The sequence below is a fragment of the Protopterus annectens genome, chromosome 1.part1 (assembly GCF_019279795.1).
Source record: "Protopterus annectens isolate FY-2018-M chromosome 1.part1, PAN1.0, whole genome shotgun sequence".
In the NCBI taxonomy this organism is placed as follows: domain Eukaryota; kingdom Metazoa; phylum Chordata; order Ceratodontiformes; family Protopteridae; genus Protopterus; species Protopterus annectens.
In genome coordinates this window covers 496,183,769-496,201,297 of record NC_056726.1, presented here as the reverse complement: position 1 = coordinate 496,201,297, position 17,529 = coordinate 496,183,769, and the positions used below count along the sequence as shown (strand labels likewise).

The window sequence follows — 17,529 nt, the reverse complement described above, 5'->3', positions numbered from 1 at the left end:
TCCATGATGACCTGTAGATACTCCTTCAGAGTTAGATGGTTTGGTCAGGAAGGCCTTGGCTTAATAACTGTCTAGGTGGAAGAGGTGAGTATTATGTAGCACCAAGGAATTATTTTTTTTTGGGGGGGGCTCTGCAGAGTTAGATGGTTTCTGGGGAAGTGTGGTACAATGCAGGGGGTGGACTGGGTAGTGTGATAGTTTGTTCTCATGGAGGACCTCTTTAGTGGTGTGAAGTCAGTGCTGTTTATGTTTGCCTGCTTCTAACTTTGTCTTCCTCCACACAGTATTATTTATTTTCTCATGTGGAAAATGTAGTAGTACCATAACATCAGTATTTTTCCTGTTTTCCGTCCTTCCTCTACTTTAGCTGTCTTGCCTGGCTGCATAATGTTCCTTTATCATCCCTCCTCCAACCAAGTGATTGACTGATTAAACAATTTAACTGTTAGCCAGTAAGTTTAAGTTTTAATTTGTTTAGAAGTGAGCCGGAACATCGTTAGGCACTTGAAAAACAAACTGAAAATTAAAGTGTTTGCATGCCCCCCCCATGGAAATAAGTAAATTGTATTGATGCTACCATGTTATTAGTTAATCAGCAAATCTATTAGGTTTTGTTTTGACATCCCTTGCAACCTTTGTCTGTTGTAATCGCTGTTGTAAAGGTTCGAATGTCAGCATTCAAAGTGAGCCGCTTTGCTTTCATTTTCAAGACGTTGATGAGTTGCTTGTTCAGGCATTTGTCAGTTACTGTGTTTGCTGTATTGAGTGGCAGACCCCGGTCACATCCATTGCCTGTGTTTGGCAGGTTTGACTGCCTGGGGCCATTCTGTGCTTGTTCGCAATCCCAGCTCGTATGTCTTCTGCTTTTGGCTAGGGCTCCCCACCCATTCAATGGCTCATTTGGGAGGTGTGGCAAGACTTTTCAGATAGTCCCCTTGTGAATGGAACATGGTGGGGATTGTGCTGCAGGCAGAGGAGGTGGGTCAAACATGAACGACGTTCTGTTGGAGCCAGTGTTGCCAATGCATATTGGCACAGTTCTTTGGGTAAACTGGGCTGGCCGCATTTTGCACTGTGCAGGAAAACATTTTTGTACTTCCGCGTGTGGTTTAGGGTGGATGATTTGTTGGTGGGGGACGTTTGCTTAGTCCTGGTGGTCCAGTGGGGTGCTCGGTTTCAGCCAAGCGGTAGGTCTGTAGCAGGTTTTCGTGGGCTGTGGGACTTGGCTGGCTCTGTCAGCTGAGCAGTTAGTCTCTGAGCGGTTTTTGCGGTCTGTGGGATTTGCTCCGCATGTGCAGTGTGTCCTAGGTCATTGGGGTGGCAGTGTGGAATGGGCATGCTATACTTTGGCTGGGAGGCTGTGAAAGAGTAACTGTTAAGATTATCGTTTGAGTGACATAAGTTGGAGTACCACAAAAAACAAGTGTTTTGGATTTTTAAACTGCAAGCGTTAGCAGCTTGGAGCAGTAATGCATGAAACTAAGTGCCCACCATTACACCCGACTGAGCACCCAAGACTGACTAGTGATGAAGCCATCATTATTGTAGTCTGTTGTTGGGGGATTATGGTTCGAGCATTGTATGCTTTTATTGTTTTGACTGAAGTAGGAGTCTTGGTGTTGATGTAGTTTGTTCACATGGTCCGAGTCATCTGGGAGAAGCCTCTTTTGGGGGGAAAAAAAAAACATAACGGTGCAATTTCTTTCATGGGAGAGTTTCATGCAGAGTGATTGGGTCTTGCTTTGTACTACATTCACCTTGGATCACTAGATGGTGGTTCTGGTTGCAGTTCAGAAGAGGCACGCCAGGATATGTAAGAGCAGTTAAGGCATTTTGCGGACTTTTATAACTTTTGTGGTTACTGCGCATGTCTGGGAGACATAAATTTTATCTTACTGTGCTATCTTACAGAGCACGGGAAACTGGTAATAATAATAATAATTACATCAATATTGTTTACTGCATTTAAAGTGAATGCATGTCTTGTAACCATGTTCTAACTTGTGGCTCATGTAATGGCTAAAATGGGTTTATGAATCAGGTTATTTACCTGCTAAAGAAATAAAATAAATAAATATATGCCATATAAATCTGTCACGTATCAATCAGCTCATGAATCCATGACTCCATCTTTGGATTTGGTAAAACGTTTATGTCATTACTGTATAAATACAGTCTTAGGTCTGTCTTGAAAATAGACCATGCCTGATGGGATTAATGTGGTCAACAGAAATAAGTAAATAAATAAATTATATCATGTTGATAGGACTTTTCTTCCAAAATGCCATACATTGTTTGCCTATACGATAACTTTTAAGACAATGACTGGGAGGAAAATATAGCTCAACATAAGCAGAATTCGCAGTCTTCTTTACTGAAAGAAACGGTCTTCTGAGTCACACAAGATGAGTTGGTATCATCCAAATATTGGTCTAAGTTACATTTAGCCTGTAATTTATTAATCCTAGATTTTTTTTTTTCTGGTATTAGAAGTCTATTGCTCTTGGAAGAGTATTGTTTCCGGGTTAGGGGTTTCCCCATAGTTGGTTTTATATGTAACAGCCGTGAGATGCCTGGGCTACCATTAGGCAGTCCTTTGGAATCAAGTACAGTATGTTTCTGTTGCCAAACCTATAATAGAGGGAAAGTCTATAATGCTTTCTAAATGATGCCTGTTCACTGCTCTAATTAGAGAAATATGTTACAGGGTAGCACGCAAACATGCAGCTAAACATGTGCCTGTGTGTTCCACGAATAGCTCTCAAATTTCAGCAGAATCAAGGACAAATCCGGGAAAGATCAAGGACATTTAAAACATATTACACTAACTTAAGACTTTGACAGGATAAGAGAATGGGAATTAATATACATTTTCTGATGTAAAAGAAGTCTATAACTTTAATTATTGTCATTATTTATGCAGCGTAATTCACCACCTTTCCACCAAAGTCACCAGTTTTAAGAGGGATTAAGAGAGATAGAGGTACAATGTCAGTCAAGAAGTCACAGCTATGGAAAAAGTGACTGAGTTAGGTGTATGAAGTAATAAAACCCTACTTACTTCTTGCAAAGAAGGCTGGCACAACTCTTAGCAGCTGACTCTTGTGCATTTATGACATGCCTTATCTGTAACACTTGCATTAGTTTAGGGACACAGGTGAAATCCCAGGGGTGTATTTTCTGTTTCCCATCCAGTTAACCAGGTTGTGATTGAGAAGGGATAATGAGGTAATCTGAGTGGAGAGAGAATCTATTCCACAGATGGGGGAGTTTGTGGGACACAAGTCTCTCCTGTTAACAAGTCCTATTGATGTCACTGACCAGGTTGAGGTCAGGCTTGTGGGTTACTTGGGTGTACATCTGCTATTCTACTGGCTGTCTAGGTTTGGGGGAGCAATACACTGGTGAGCAGGGAATGCTCCAGTCAAGTCTTAACTTCATCATTAAGATGTTTTGGCTGTATGTGTGCTAAGAATTTACAGTTTCCTTTCTTTTGCAGGTGGGGAACTGCGGACAGGGCATCGGCCGGTGACCTGAATGAGGTGGGTTCGAATGGAGATGGACGCTGTCGCAGTGTCGATGTCCTGTTGGTTAGAGCGGTGCACTGCAGGAAGCGGTTTTTGAAGGTGATGTATTCTGCTGTGTTGGTGTGCTGCTCTGGAGGGGGCACTATGAGGTCAGAGGTAATCTTACTTTGTGCTCATAAAGGTATGTCAATGTTGGTTCAGATAGGAGGTAGTGGGGGCATGTGAGGAGAAGGTACGGGGGCAGAGTGAAGCTGGGTGAGAGTTGTTTATGGGGAGGAGTATGGGGTACCACAGGTGGAGTAGAGTCAATTTCCAGGTATGTATGACTTTTAGGGGCAGGTTGAGTTTTATGGGGCATGGTAGGTATACAGGTATGCTGGGGATGTTGCAGGAACCGGAGCTTTGGGATTCAACAGAAGTGGGAATCCTTAAGCAAGGAAAGTTCTTAAGGTAGGCTTATGGCAGGGTATTAATAGTTTGGTTTAACTGGTGTTGTAGGGGCCTGGAGCTCCCTTTATATAGATGGCTTATTGTAAGGCATTGCCATAGTGATTAAATTTGTGTTGCAGTTGCCCTGGGTAGGAATGGTGAGAAAGATTGGGTATTTGTCCGCTTTGGGATCAAGGTTTGGCAGTTCAGTCGGTCAATGAGGTGTTAGCTGTGAGTAGTATAGTTACACAGGTGATAATGGTACGCAAACATAATCCAGGTTAGGGGTTTCATTGGCATGTAGGGTCAGGGTTTGCTTAATAGGGTGAGGATTAACTGATAGTGGCCATTGACAGGATAGTTTGTGTGTCAAGGGTTGATGTAGGTAATGAAGATTACTGGGCTACAGTTCATGTGGTGTATTTTTCTTTGTAATGGGTGTATTGAAGTCATTCATAGGGTGTTTTTGTTGATCAGCAAATGCTATAATGACATTACATTTTTTTCATTACATTGGGTGGTTGGTGTGGTTGAACTGCTATTAAAATTGGTTTTGAAAAGGAAGTTTCATATGGCTATGTCCATTGGGCAGTAAAACAGGGCTTCAGTTAGGCATGATAGTGGGCATTGTTCTTGAATTTGCTTTTGCGTGGCTTTAAGTTCAGTGTTTGGGTGGTACATTTGGGGGGGTAATGATTTGGAATCATTGTAAGCTACTATGGGTTCTTATGTGAGTGTCAGTTTAGTCAATATATACAGGTTAGGCAAGATTGTGGTTTGTTATTTTAGCACTGGAGTAGGATTAGTGTTATAATTTCAGCAGGTTAGGTAGTTGTCTAATTTGGCTAGTTATGTTATAGAGCTTTGGTGGCCTGTTTGTCACTTTGGCTATGTATGTGATAAGGTTTATAAGCTGGGGGTTGAGTCAGTGGCTTGGGGGAGGGAGGATGATTCAGTGGACATGGATTATTTATTTTACTTTGGTGTTTCTGTTAGCTGGTGTTGGAGGTTCATTGGGTTTGTTGGGGGATCATGGTTTGTTTCCAGTTGCCAATATGGAACTTACAGGGCTGATGGTGGTTCAGCTGCTAACAATGCCATGATGGTTGTTTAACCATTTCATGTTATAAAGGCTGGTTGGTTTAATGTCTGGATTGATATTGCACCTGTACTAAAGAGATCACATTGGTATGATGGTATGCAATTGGGTTTAATAATGAAATAGTATGGCTTGTTTTGTTGAGTTGCTAGAATGCCATGATGGTTGTTGAGCTGTTTTATGGGGGTGGCTTGTTGGTGTAGGGGTATGATTCTTGGTTTGGGTGCGAGAGCTCCTGAGTTCAGATCCTGGACAAGCCCTGCATTTTATAAAGAAAAAACTATGCTTATAAGGGATAGTGTGATGGCGGGATTCTTAGGCAATGGGAGTTTAATGATACTATTTTGGTTGGTAATGATGGGGGAGTCATTAGAATTGTTATTGCTCTGACATTAAGGAGAGCTCATTTGGTTATTACTGGATTGGGTTGTAAATGGGGTTGGAATGTGGCATGATGGCATGTAGTTGACTCTGCATGGTTTTTATAATGCCCTTGAAGTCATTGTGAGGCTGCCATTGGTCATGAAGTGAGGATTATTTAGCTCATGTGCAGTGCGATGCTACATTATCTTGGCATAGGTGAAAGGTCGGTGTTTTTGTTTTCAGCTGTTTCTGTAACTGTTTATTTTGCTATGTGATAGGGTTTTAGGAGTTAACTCTACCCACTTTGGTTAGTGAGGATAGGGTACACCAAATGATTTTTGGCCAGGTGCATTAATGGTGTTTAGTTTACTGGAAGTGTGCTGCAGAGAGGGGAAACAGCCTGGTCAGGCTGGTGGGCAGAGAAGAGTGGCAGGCTTGCCCTCTTCTGCTCCCCCTCTGGTGCTGAATGGTCGATTCAATACGTTTGGAAAGGAAAGTGAGTGGTTACGCTGCTTGAGTACATAAGTAAGCGGAGGAAGCTGCTTATTTGGTTGATGGTGTAATGCAATAAATGGTAAAGAAAGTGAGCGGTTATTTTGCTTGATAATTATATAAGCGAGAGGGTGAAGCTGCTTATTGGATTGATGGTATAATGCAATAAATGGTAATGAAAGTGAGCGGTTATGCTGCTTGATAAATACCGATAAAAGGTAATAGAAGTGAGCGGGCACGCTGCTTCATAAGTAAGTGAGTGGAGGCATGGACGCTGCTTACTGATCAGGATGAGCAGGTTTACGCTGTCCTGTCCTAAGATAATTTTACATGGATGTTATTTTACCTGTATCATGTTTGGTTGAAATGAATGAATATTGATTAACATTTATGTTTATGGAAATTTAATAAATGTCGTCAAATGTCAATCAGTGTAATGTGTTTCTTGAAGGGGACCTGGACAAAAGAAGATTTTCATGTAATATATTTTGCCTTTGCAGCACAAAAAGTTGTCTAAAGTATTCCAACTTGCTTCACACAAATCACAAAGCCAGAATAATCAGCAAACAGCAGCAGCTAGTCATTTTCTCCTCACACAGCCCTAACAATTATATCTACTTTATCTGTGCATATCTTACATGAGCAGGCTTTTATATATTGAAAAAAAACAAGTATTTTTACATATTCTGTCCTGCAAAGCTGTTGACCATATTTCTCACCTCTCCGTGCTTTTGCTTGATAGTCTTAGTGTCCACTGTAAATGTTTTCATTTTCTGTAATGCCAGGTATATGAGTTTTATATTTCTTATTGTTCAAAAATATGCATGTCAGTGCACACAACCTGCTGTTTTGTTAACTTATTTAAGTAACTTAGGGTAATATTTAAAATTTGTTTCCAGTTTTGACCCTTTGTCATCCCCACACAGTGCACCTCATTATTTATGGTTTTGTCCTGCTCCTTCATCTACCCAAAATATCTGCTTGATTTCTGCTGCCAGTATCTTAGTAAATAACTAAAAAAAAAAAAAATCTCACCACCAATGGAAATGTCAGCTTATTTCTTCACACTAGTGTGTGTATACCAAGTAACATTAACTTTTCATTTTAATGTCATGAGCTTTCTGCTCTGTCTGTTCCACAGATCAGAAATTTCACCATATTCTAGTATAACATGACTTGAATTGTCAAGTCAACTGCAGTATCTTTCCTCTAGGGCACCTCCCATGTCGCATCTATATCAGCATTTCGAAAATTGAATAGTTTGAATTACTAAATGTCGAAACTGACATGATCAAACTATCCAATTTTCGAATGCCGATTAAAAAAAAAAAGAACTAATTGGTGTAGGCAGGGGGCAAGCCACCCAGTGCCCCCCACACCTCCCACTACTTAAATTTACCAACTGCGAGACCGCACCACATTGAGGTAAATGGAAATCTCCCCTTATGGAGATTTCCGTTTACCCATTCCAAATTCTGCACTTTCGGCATTCTCGATGCGACAGTATCAAATTCGATATTGTCAGCATTCGAGATGCTGATAGGGACCCTCCCATGTCATGGGCATATTTTATTTTAATAGGGATGCCTTGGGTAATTTATATATTTGTTTATTTTCTTTTTAAATTAAGAAACTCCAAGTTTCATTGCTTTAAATAAAATAAATAAATACAGATATGTGCCGCTTAATGTCCGGGATAGGTTTTATCCCATAGAACATTAAGTGGTGCAGGCATAAAGCGAACACCCTGTACTTTGTATTGTGCTTTGCTTAACATCAGTCTGCACAATGGCTGTTCAAATTACATTCATTTAGCACAGTATGAACATAAATGTGGTTGGACGGTGTACGGAAGGATGTTAAGCCGCACACACCTATAAAAAAATAAATAAATGTGGAAAAGCTATCCTAAAAAGAATTGCAGTGCAGGCAGCCACCTAGCTGGCCTATACATAAGGCTTTCTGTAGTATGGTTGCTCCCTGTCACTTCACTGGCAATGGTAACTGCCCAGATGGGCATTCCCGCTCATCAAATGGAAAGTAACATATAAATATGCAGATTTTGCAGCTGGGGTCTTATTGTATATTGGCTCATATTGCTGATCTTTAATAAGCCTTCAGGTTCCCAAAGAGTGAAAATTCCTTGATGCTACTATCGTTTGTCTTTATTACCTGGCCACATTCATGAACGCATGTTTTGAGCACTGGCTTCCCTTTAGTATACTTGATGTCTAATGCTTTATTGAAAGTGCTTTTCAGTGTTTATTACTTTGCTTTAGTTGTGTATAAATTTTGTAAGTTCATATTTTATGATGATGGATAATTATTTGAATAATCCGCATTTCACTTTAATTGTTGTTTTTTTTTTTTGTATCTGTTGAGTTGGTATATTTGCCAGATGTTCTGCCTGTGTCTGATTTGTGACTAAAATGGGTCCTGTTTGGATCATTCAATTTAACTAGCTAAAAACAGATACACAGATAAAAACATCTGAAGATATGAGGATTTAAGTTCCATAGATTAGCTGTTCATGGAAATGGACAAGTTAGGGAGATTTCTAATGAAAAGTAAATTCATCACCATTTTATCAAAATCCAGTCGGTGACTGGATTTTGTTAGTGTTTGCTCTTGCAAGCTGTAACATTCATATCAACCTGTCAAATATAGGCCATAGGCCTTGGAGGGGGTCAAGGAGAAAATTAAAGAAGATAAAAGTGCTGTATAGACAGTGTTTCCTTAACATTTCCAGGTCATATGTATGCTTGGGTTGAGCTAGAGGGTAGTGCAACAAGTGAGCTCTTTAGAGATGACAGCAGTGAAGGGATTTTTGTAAGCTTTCCATTTTTGCTTTGTCAAAATGTGGTTGTGTTATATCTGACCAAAAACAGCTTGTAAGTATTGAATAGACTAGGAGATAAATACTGAACCCCTGGTGTTTTAAAATCTTGAAAACCACTAGTAAATCACATTGTACAAATATTTATTAACTCCAGATTAATTTGTCTGAACATTATTTTTGTTAGTGGAAGAGGTTGTAAGATGTTACCTATTTTTATTCAGATCTATCTGTTCAGTTAATCCATTTTACCTTCACTGGACTCCTTTGGGTTTGATGCTTGACATACATTATACTTTATGTTCTTTAGAATGTATTTGATGAGTGTACATGCATTGAATATAACTGATTGCAAAAGTCACAAGTGCAAATCACAGCAAACACAGTGACAACTACTAAAAATTATTAGAGAAAGTAGAAATGCTTTGATGCCAACTGTCATGTGAGCAACTGCTGAGGAACAGAAAATGCATTAACTCACAGATGGATTAAAATAAATGAGAAGCAAAACTTTTAAATTCCTTTATAATAAATGTCAAGGCAATATGATAAATGGACTGATATGATGGAGATTTACTTTTTTCTGTCATAGCCACCAGAATCTTGTGTTTGATGTGGCGGTTGCTAGTTTTCAGTAGACAGTACTGGGTCAGGCAGTCACTAGATTCCTATCTGGCTGTAGTGGCCGACATATTGTTGCACCTTGTTCTGGAATGGGAGGTGGATCTCTTTAATTTTCTGCTGTTACCAGGCAAAACTCAGGCAGTTGCCTCAATCCATATATAATAAAAGGAAAGTAAATAATGTGGGAAGAAATAGCCAGGGAATTGTTATGGCTAGGCTTGTATAGGCCCTAGGGCTGATAGCCTAGTACCAACCTATGAACCTATGAACCTATAATGGAGAACCATGTTTTCTGAAAGCACCGACATATCAACATCCAAGCGTAATCCATACTATAATAGACAGGTGAAAACATGGAACTTACTGGGCTTGGTGTCAATGCCATTTTGCCAACAGACCTTTGATCTCATGCTGTTGTCTCAGTGAGTAAAAGAAGGATCTTTCATCTATATTCAGGAACTGGTGCACACACAAAGAGGAAGGATATTATTCCCACACAAACTGATAAAAAAAAAAGAAAGAACAGTAAAACAAAACATGCCAGGTGATGATTGATTTAGCAGGGAATATAGGTAACTTAAGGAGATGTTTGGCACATCATGAGAAAGGGGTTACGCAATTTATTAATATACGATCAATTCAGTCAGGCCCTGTACACCATAGTCACTTTGTTTTAAGTGTCAGTTTTGTATGTTTGTATATAAATATTAGGAACACAGTGTTTATATGTGCAGTATTTACTTTCTTATACTTTGTACATATTTTATTTCATTAGGTTCGCAAATATGTGAAAATAGCACAGGCAGAAGGTGCAAAAGTCCTGTGTGGGGAAGGTGTTGATTCCTTGAATATTCCAGAACAAAATAGGAATGGATATTTCATGTTGCCAACAATTATCACTGGTATAAAGGATGAGTCTCGCTGCATGCAGGAGGAGATCTTTGGTCCTGTTGTCTGTGTTGTACCCTTTGATACAGAGGAAGACGTCATTCAAAGAGCTAATAATGTCACGTATGGACTGTGTGCCACGATATGGTCAAAAGATGTCGGCAGAGTTCATCGTGTTGCCAAAAGGCTGCAAACTGGATTAGTGTGGACTAATTGCTGGCTGATCAGAGAGCTCAATCTGCCATTTGGAGGCATGAAAGCATCTGGTTTAGGCAGGGAAGGGGCAAAGGACTCCTATGAATTTTTTACTGAAGCGAAAACAATTACTATCAAGTACTAACTGAGTAAAAAATGCCCTCTGAATCAAATGCAAGCAAAAATTATGACACAACAAATACTAACAATTTAAACCAATGTTTTATAGGTTCCTATGTTTTATTATTAAATAAAATTAGTATAAAATCAGAAGTATCAAATGAATATATTACTGTTTTTTTGTCAATATTTTTACTGTTAAATTAATTTGGAATCATAACCTACACAATGACTTTTCAGGAGAATGACCCGGGGTTGTCTATTGGAAAATGCTGTGCTCTGAATCTGTGGTACTAAAAACAACGATTATAGCTGAATGTAGAATGTTATAATTTCTGATGAACTGAAAGTATGTGTGAATTTATTTACTTTTAAGTAGTATAAGGGAATAATAATGTAAAAAATTAAGAGTTGTTCTCTGAAGTTATTACTAATACCATTAAAGAAAAATGAGCAAATAATCGCAAAGGTGATAAAGAAATAAAACATTTTTCAAATGTGTCAAACAGAAATGGGGTTGCATAATCATTAACAGAGACTTAGGACTCTAGATTGGGATCTGGAAAATGCTGTTAACAAATGCATTGTATTCAATTTTTAGAGAGCAGTGAGGAGGCAAGATGCAGGCAAAAATGCAAATTGGGAAAGAGACAGAGAGTGGGCATTAGTCCATTTACTGCGAGATAACTTAAGGGAGTGCACTACACTGGGAGTAAAAAGGCAACAGGATCCAAGGGGGTGCAACTCAGAATATTAAGGAAGTATGACGTGGTACTAGCAGCCCTGTTCATTGATGCACTAAGTGGAGAAGTAATAGAATACCTGTCAGCTTTGTTCATTAACATGTAGGGTTGCCACCTTTTCAATTGGCCATAGTGGGACATTTTTGGGACAGATCAGGTTTTGCAGGCCAACACAAACCCACGGTCAGTACAAAGGATAAAACTTTACTTTTTTTCCTAAATAAAAGCTTATTCTTGTAGCAGTTTAGTTGCTTATCCTGTTTCTTATAACATGTAGGTTTTTTAGATACAGAAATAACTATTTTATGCAACTATTACATAAAATATGGGACATAATTATGTCCTACAATCTCAGGACATTTGCCATTTTTAATATTTTTGGTCAGGACACAAAAGCCCAAAGAGGGACTCTCCCTCGCAAAGTGGGACAGGTGGTAACCCTATTAACATGTTGTCTACATGAGTAGCTCTGTATAACTATGCTGGACAGACATTGTCTCTTTTTCATAAAAGCAGTAACTTGGAGCAAGTATGTGTTACTTCACTAGTGAGGCAAGTAATGAACCATGGTCAAATGAGAAGGCTGTGGAAAAGACTGCATCCAAAGGAGTATATAACCCACTATGCCCTAGACTCACAGTAAGTTGCTTTTGTCAGTTTACAAAAAATGTGGTTAAACTGAGCTTGGCACATATTTTTTTGAATTGCAAGAAAATGAGTGCAGTTATATCCAGCAAACTTTCAAGGAGATAGATAGGTTATACTTAGGGCAGACACTGGTATACTCATCTGAATCCTGCTTGAAGGACAGAAAATCAAAATGAATTTGTAATGAGAGATCAACCTGAGGAGTTGTGGGTAATCAGCATGCATCAATGGATCAATTAGTTCTACATCCTTGTCTGATTTCTTTATGGGTGATTGTGTGGAAATGCTAGAATGTGGACTTTGCCTCATCAAATCACACCGAGATACAAAACAATTAATAAGCAATATCTGCCTAAATACTTCATCCTTAAATTTTCAGGGTCTAAATATTAGTTTCCCCTCAAGTGTTTGACAGTGCTCTGTATAGACTCAGATACCTGGAGTGACATTTTTCCTGTAAAAGCACAACTGAAATTTCTCTAGTACCTAGCTGCACACAGGGCAACTAGTTTGCAGTGACAAGCACTGTCCCCATAGTTGCAAACTGGATACCCCTGACATTGATTGACTTCTCACTCCAACTGTTTAATCAATAGAAAGGGTCTGTTGCCATGGATATTAACTTTCCCACTGTCTCCGGTACCAGCTTGGTAGATATGGGCATCCTGAGGCAATGTAGAAATTGCCTCATGTTTAGTGACAACCAGCTAATTCTCAAACAAACTGATATGGTATGTGAGAGATGTATTTGCACAATGTCACAAGAGGCAAACCTCTCACTTAAAACTACTTCTAATGTCAATAAGGTTGTTAGTTGTACACATGCTGCACCCATCACACACAATTCAAAGCAGACATATCGACCCACATATGCTGAAAAAAGGTGGACGTGTCTCTATTTACATCAAAAATAAATATACTTCAAGGCTGGTCAAAAAGGACGATGCACTTGAGATGATCCATGTTAAAATCACCATAGGCAAAATCCATTACAACTTCCTTGCAAGCTACAGGTCCCCCTCTATGAACCAGGAAACTGATACCATGTATTTAAACTTATTAGAAACCCTAACCATCCAACCCAATACATTATTCCTGGGTGACTTTAATTATCCCATTATTAAGTGGGAATCCTATACGACACCAAACGTACAGGAACAGAGATTCCTGGATTTTGTAAACACAAACTCCCTGGACCAGATAGTCAATATACAAACCAGGGGTACAACCATACTTGCTTTGGTCCTTACTAATATGGAAGAGCGCTCCACACTCCCTACTGTAATGTCTTCACTGGTAAGGTCAGGCCAAAAAATGTTCTCCTTTGAAGTAAAAATAAAGCCTGGACCCACAGCTAAACCTGGAATATTTAGGAACTACTATAAGGCTAAGCTCCAGCTATTAAGTGATACTCTGGCAAACTTTTTAGCCCCTATAAACTCTGAGAATACTGCTGCCTGTGCAGAACTGTTCACAGAAACCCTGTACAAGCACTTTAATAGCTGCATAGAAGCAGCTGTATACATCCAGGAAGAAGTACAGAACTAACTGAAAAAACAAGCCACCCTGGTGGAATCACAAAATCAATAGGCTCTATAACAAAAGGAAGAAAATTATGACAAAAATTAGGAGGTGCAGCACCCCAGAAGCAAACTACTCTCATCAAACTAAACAAACAACTCAGAGGACAAATAAAGTCTAGCAAAGCCACATTTGAGGTAAGTTTGGCTGCCCAGGCCAAGGACAGCCACAAAACATTCTTTAGCTATGTCCACAACTTCAGAGGCAATACACAATCATGTGCAGAGCTCACTGTAAATGAAACCACCTATATTGAGCTAGAAGATATGACAAACTCCTGGCTGATAAATTCAGCTCCAACTTTACCCCTCTCTCCCCCTCAAACTTCCCTCAAGAAATACCACCAAATATAATGCCCCATACTATCACTAGGAACAGGTCCTTAATGCTCTCTCTAAGACCAATAACGCTGCATCAGTGGGTCCAGATAATATCATAGGATGCCTTCTAAATAGCATGAAACATGACCTATCAGGGCCTCTGGAATTAATATTTAACTGTTGCCTCCAAACAGGCTTCGTGCCTCATGAATGGAGAATAGCAACAGTCATCTCTCTGCACAAAGGTGGGCCATCTAGAGAACCTGGAAACTACAGACCCATAAGTCTCACTAGTATTATATGTAAAGCCATGGAAAGAATTATCATGGAAATGATCAACAGAGGTATAGCAAACTTCCAGACACTGGAACCAACCCAGTTTGGTTTCGTCAAGGGCAGATCATGCCTACTCAACTTGGTGGACTTATTTGAGAAGGTAACCAAAGCAATGGATGAGGGAAAAATGGTTCACACTGCCTACCTTGACTTGGCCAAGGCATTTGACACATTACCCCACTTGGGCATCGTTGACAAACTCAAGAGGATGGGTACAAACTTGTATGTCACCTGGTGGATAGCCAAATGGCTCACAGACAGCACCCAGGAAGTTAGAATTGGGGAGCCCACCTCTACAAAGAGGCCAGTCACAAGTGGAATCCCTCAGGGATCAGTCCTCGGACTACTCCTTTTTGGCATTTACTTCTCAGAAACCAAGGCCAATGTCAGTGGTCTCTGGCTAACTAAATTTGCAGATGATTGCAAATTAGGAGCTGTCATTGAATCCCACACTGACACAAATGTTCTCCAGGAGGGGCTGACACAGACAAACAACTGGTGACAGATACATGGACTAAATATAAATGCCAAAAAATGCATAATAGTATGTTTTGGGAAGTCATCCATCCCTGTAACTATCATATTGACAACAGATGCCTTAGAGTTAACTCAGTAGTCAGGAACTTAGGGACACACAAAGATAGTAATCTAGCTTTTGACCATCATGTGTCTACAGTAGTGAGGAAATCATTCTGTGTTGTGCAACTTATAAACAAAGGTATGGCATCTAAATCCAAGTCATTGTTCCACTGTATTTGGCATTTCTCAGACCTATCATTGAATACAATGCCCCCTTTGGTATGTACCTAACCAGGCAACCCCGACAATTGGAATGTACACAGAGGTTCCTCACTAAAAGAATACAAGGCATAAGTAAAATGTCCTATGCAGACTGCCTCAAGGACCTATCCCTCTATTCTGTCTCCTACATGTTGTTGAGGGGAGATCTATGCCTAGCATACATGGCAGAGCATTGTCAGACTCCACTCTGATGGACCTCCTGCATATCCACAAAACAAACAGCACCAGAATTACCCATTATAAAGACTTAAACCTTACCTGTGATATAAATAGGAACTGCTGGAGAGATAGGTATGTATCCCAGGGACTACTCCATCTATGGAAGAGGCTCCCCATCCATGTGAAGCAGAATTCCTCCCTAACCCAATTCAAGTGCAACTTGGACAATTGGATGGGAAACTGGAAATTCATCCCTGGTTTGGTACCTATGTCTCTGATGCAAACAGGTAACCTGTAAATGGTTCATCTCCCAAGACCCTGCTTACACTTATCAAGGGTATCAGAACTTGTCAGAGGATTGGGTTGCACGGCTAGGCTTAAAAAGGCCCTTGTGGTCATTAGCCTAGTAAACATCTACAAACCTATGAACCTATGAACACAGTAACACTAATAAGGGTGTAAAATATGAAAAGGATATGTGAGCGCTCTTGAGAAATAGTCTAAAATGTGAAAGCTAACATCCCGTTTGAGAAAGATAATTGTTTTCCTGAAACACAGGAACCTTAGGAGGATTATATAACTAGGGAGCAGAGAGGAGCAGGGTTGATACTTAGGGGCATGACGTTACAAGAGCAAGGACAACGTGTTCCAATGCTGCAGTGATTATCAAGAGTGAAGGATGGGGGGGCACAATAAGATGACAGAGTGATGCTATTATATAAAATGCAGAGCATGTTACCATTGTGTAAAATATTAAAGCCTTAGTGATAACACATCTGAGGTAATGCATTTGGTTTTGAGGCTACACCTATTTTTGATTGTAAAATGCCAAGTGGGCAGAGAACTTCAATAAACATAGGGCAACATCTACACCAACAAAGATTCAGTATGATTACCCGGCAAGAGAAGACAATTTGTGGGGGTGTCATCCAAAAAATGCAACTGCATAGAGGTCTTATGATTTATGTAATAATATTCTGTTTTCTGAAAATGAGTATCTGTGGAACAAGAATCTGTTAAGCTATACCAAAAGAATGTAAAGCAAGGAGAGATTAAAAGAGTATTTCTTGTCAGAAGGGTGGAAGAGTAATCCGACAGGCTTCCTTTAAGGATAATGAGATGAATGTGGTGGAAGATTCAATGACTGCATTGGACAGAGAAACAATGCAAATGGAAATGAGGGGTAGTAGGAAAATAAGTGCTACCAGTTCATGTTGTGGCTCAAAATAATAAATGGACCGGATGCAACATGTGGCCTTATGTGTTAGGTGCTTCTATTTTGCTTCATAGGTTTGATGGATCCTAAAGAGGAGCACATGGGACAACTTCAGAATCCTACATTGTACTAAATTCAATATTTATGAAGTAATTTTGAGAGGTATTTCTGTGATTGCTGTTAATGTTTTTCTTCCTTTTTTACTCTGTTGCAGCACACAAAGTCACTTTTGCATCCTTTTGTTGGGTAGGAAAGATAAAGAACTACTGTTACAGGTAATGCCACAGCATATCCTTGGAAGATTAAATTCCGGGGCACTCCTTACATAAGTGTTATACTTCTTATATACTGGTGAACACCTTTCTAACACTACACTAATACGGCACTCCTTATGTAAGTGTCATACATCTTATACTGGTGAACACCATTCTAATACTGCACTCCTTACATAAGTGTCATACTTCTTATACTGGTGAACACCTTTCTAACACTGCACGAATACGGCACACCTTACATAAGTGTCATACTTCTTATACTGGTGAACACCTTTCTAACACTACACTAATATGACACTCCTTATGTAAGTGTCATACTTCTTATACTGGTGAACACCTTTCTAATACTGCACTAATATGGCACTCCTTACATAAGTGTCATACTTGTTATACTGGTGAGCACCTTTCTAACACTGCACTAATATGGCACTCCTTATGTAAGTGTTATACTTCTTATACTGGTGAACACCTTTCTAATACTGCAATAATACAGCAATCCTTACATAAGTGTCATACTTTTTATACTGGTGAACACCTTTCTAACACTGCACTAATATGGCACTCCTTATGTAATTGTCATACTTATACTGGTGAACACCTTTCTAACACTGCACTAATACGGCACTCCTTATGTAAGTGTCATACTTCTTATACTGGTGAACACCTTTCTTATACTGGTGAACACCTTTCTAACACTGTACTAATACGGCACTCCTTACATAAGTGTCATACGTCTTATACTGATAAACACCTTTCTAACACTGCAATAATACAGCACTCCTTATGTAGGCGTCAAACTTCTTATACTGGTGAACACCTTTCTAACACTGCACTAATACAGCACTCCTTACATAAGTGTCCTACTTCTTATACCAGT

General features: G+C 39.5%; 1 protein-coding gene across 1 annotated transcript in view; it reads left to right on the top strand.

Moving 5' to 3' along the window:
* Nucleotides 1-10,981, top strand: part of ALDH8A1 (aldehyde dehydrogenase 8 family member A1) — a 660,663-nt gene extending 649,682 nt beyond the window's left edge. The window contains exon 7 of the mRNA XM_044076268.1: nucleotides 10,146-10,981. Within this exon, the coding sequence (XP_043932203.1) occupies nucleotides 10,146-10,598 (453 nt within the window). The 3' untranslated portion in view covers nucleotides 10,599-10,981. The remainder of the gene's footprint in view (nucleotides 1-10,145) is intronic.
* Nucleotides 10,982-17,529: the final 6,548 nt, after the last annotated feature.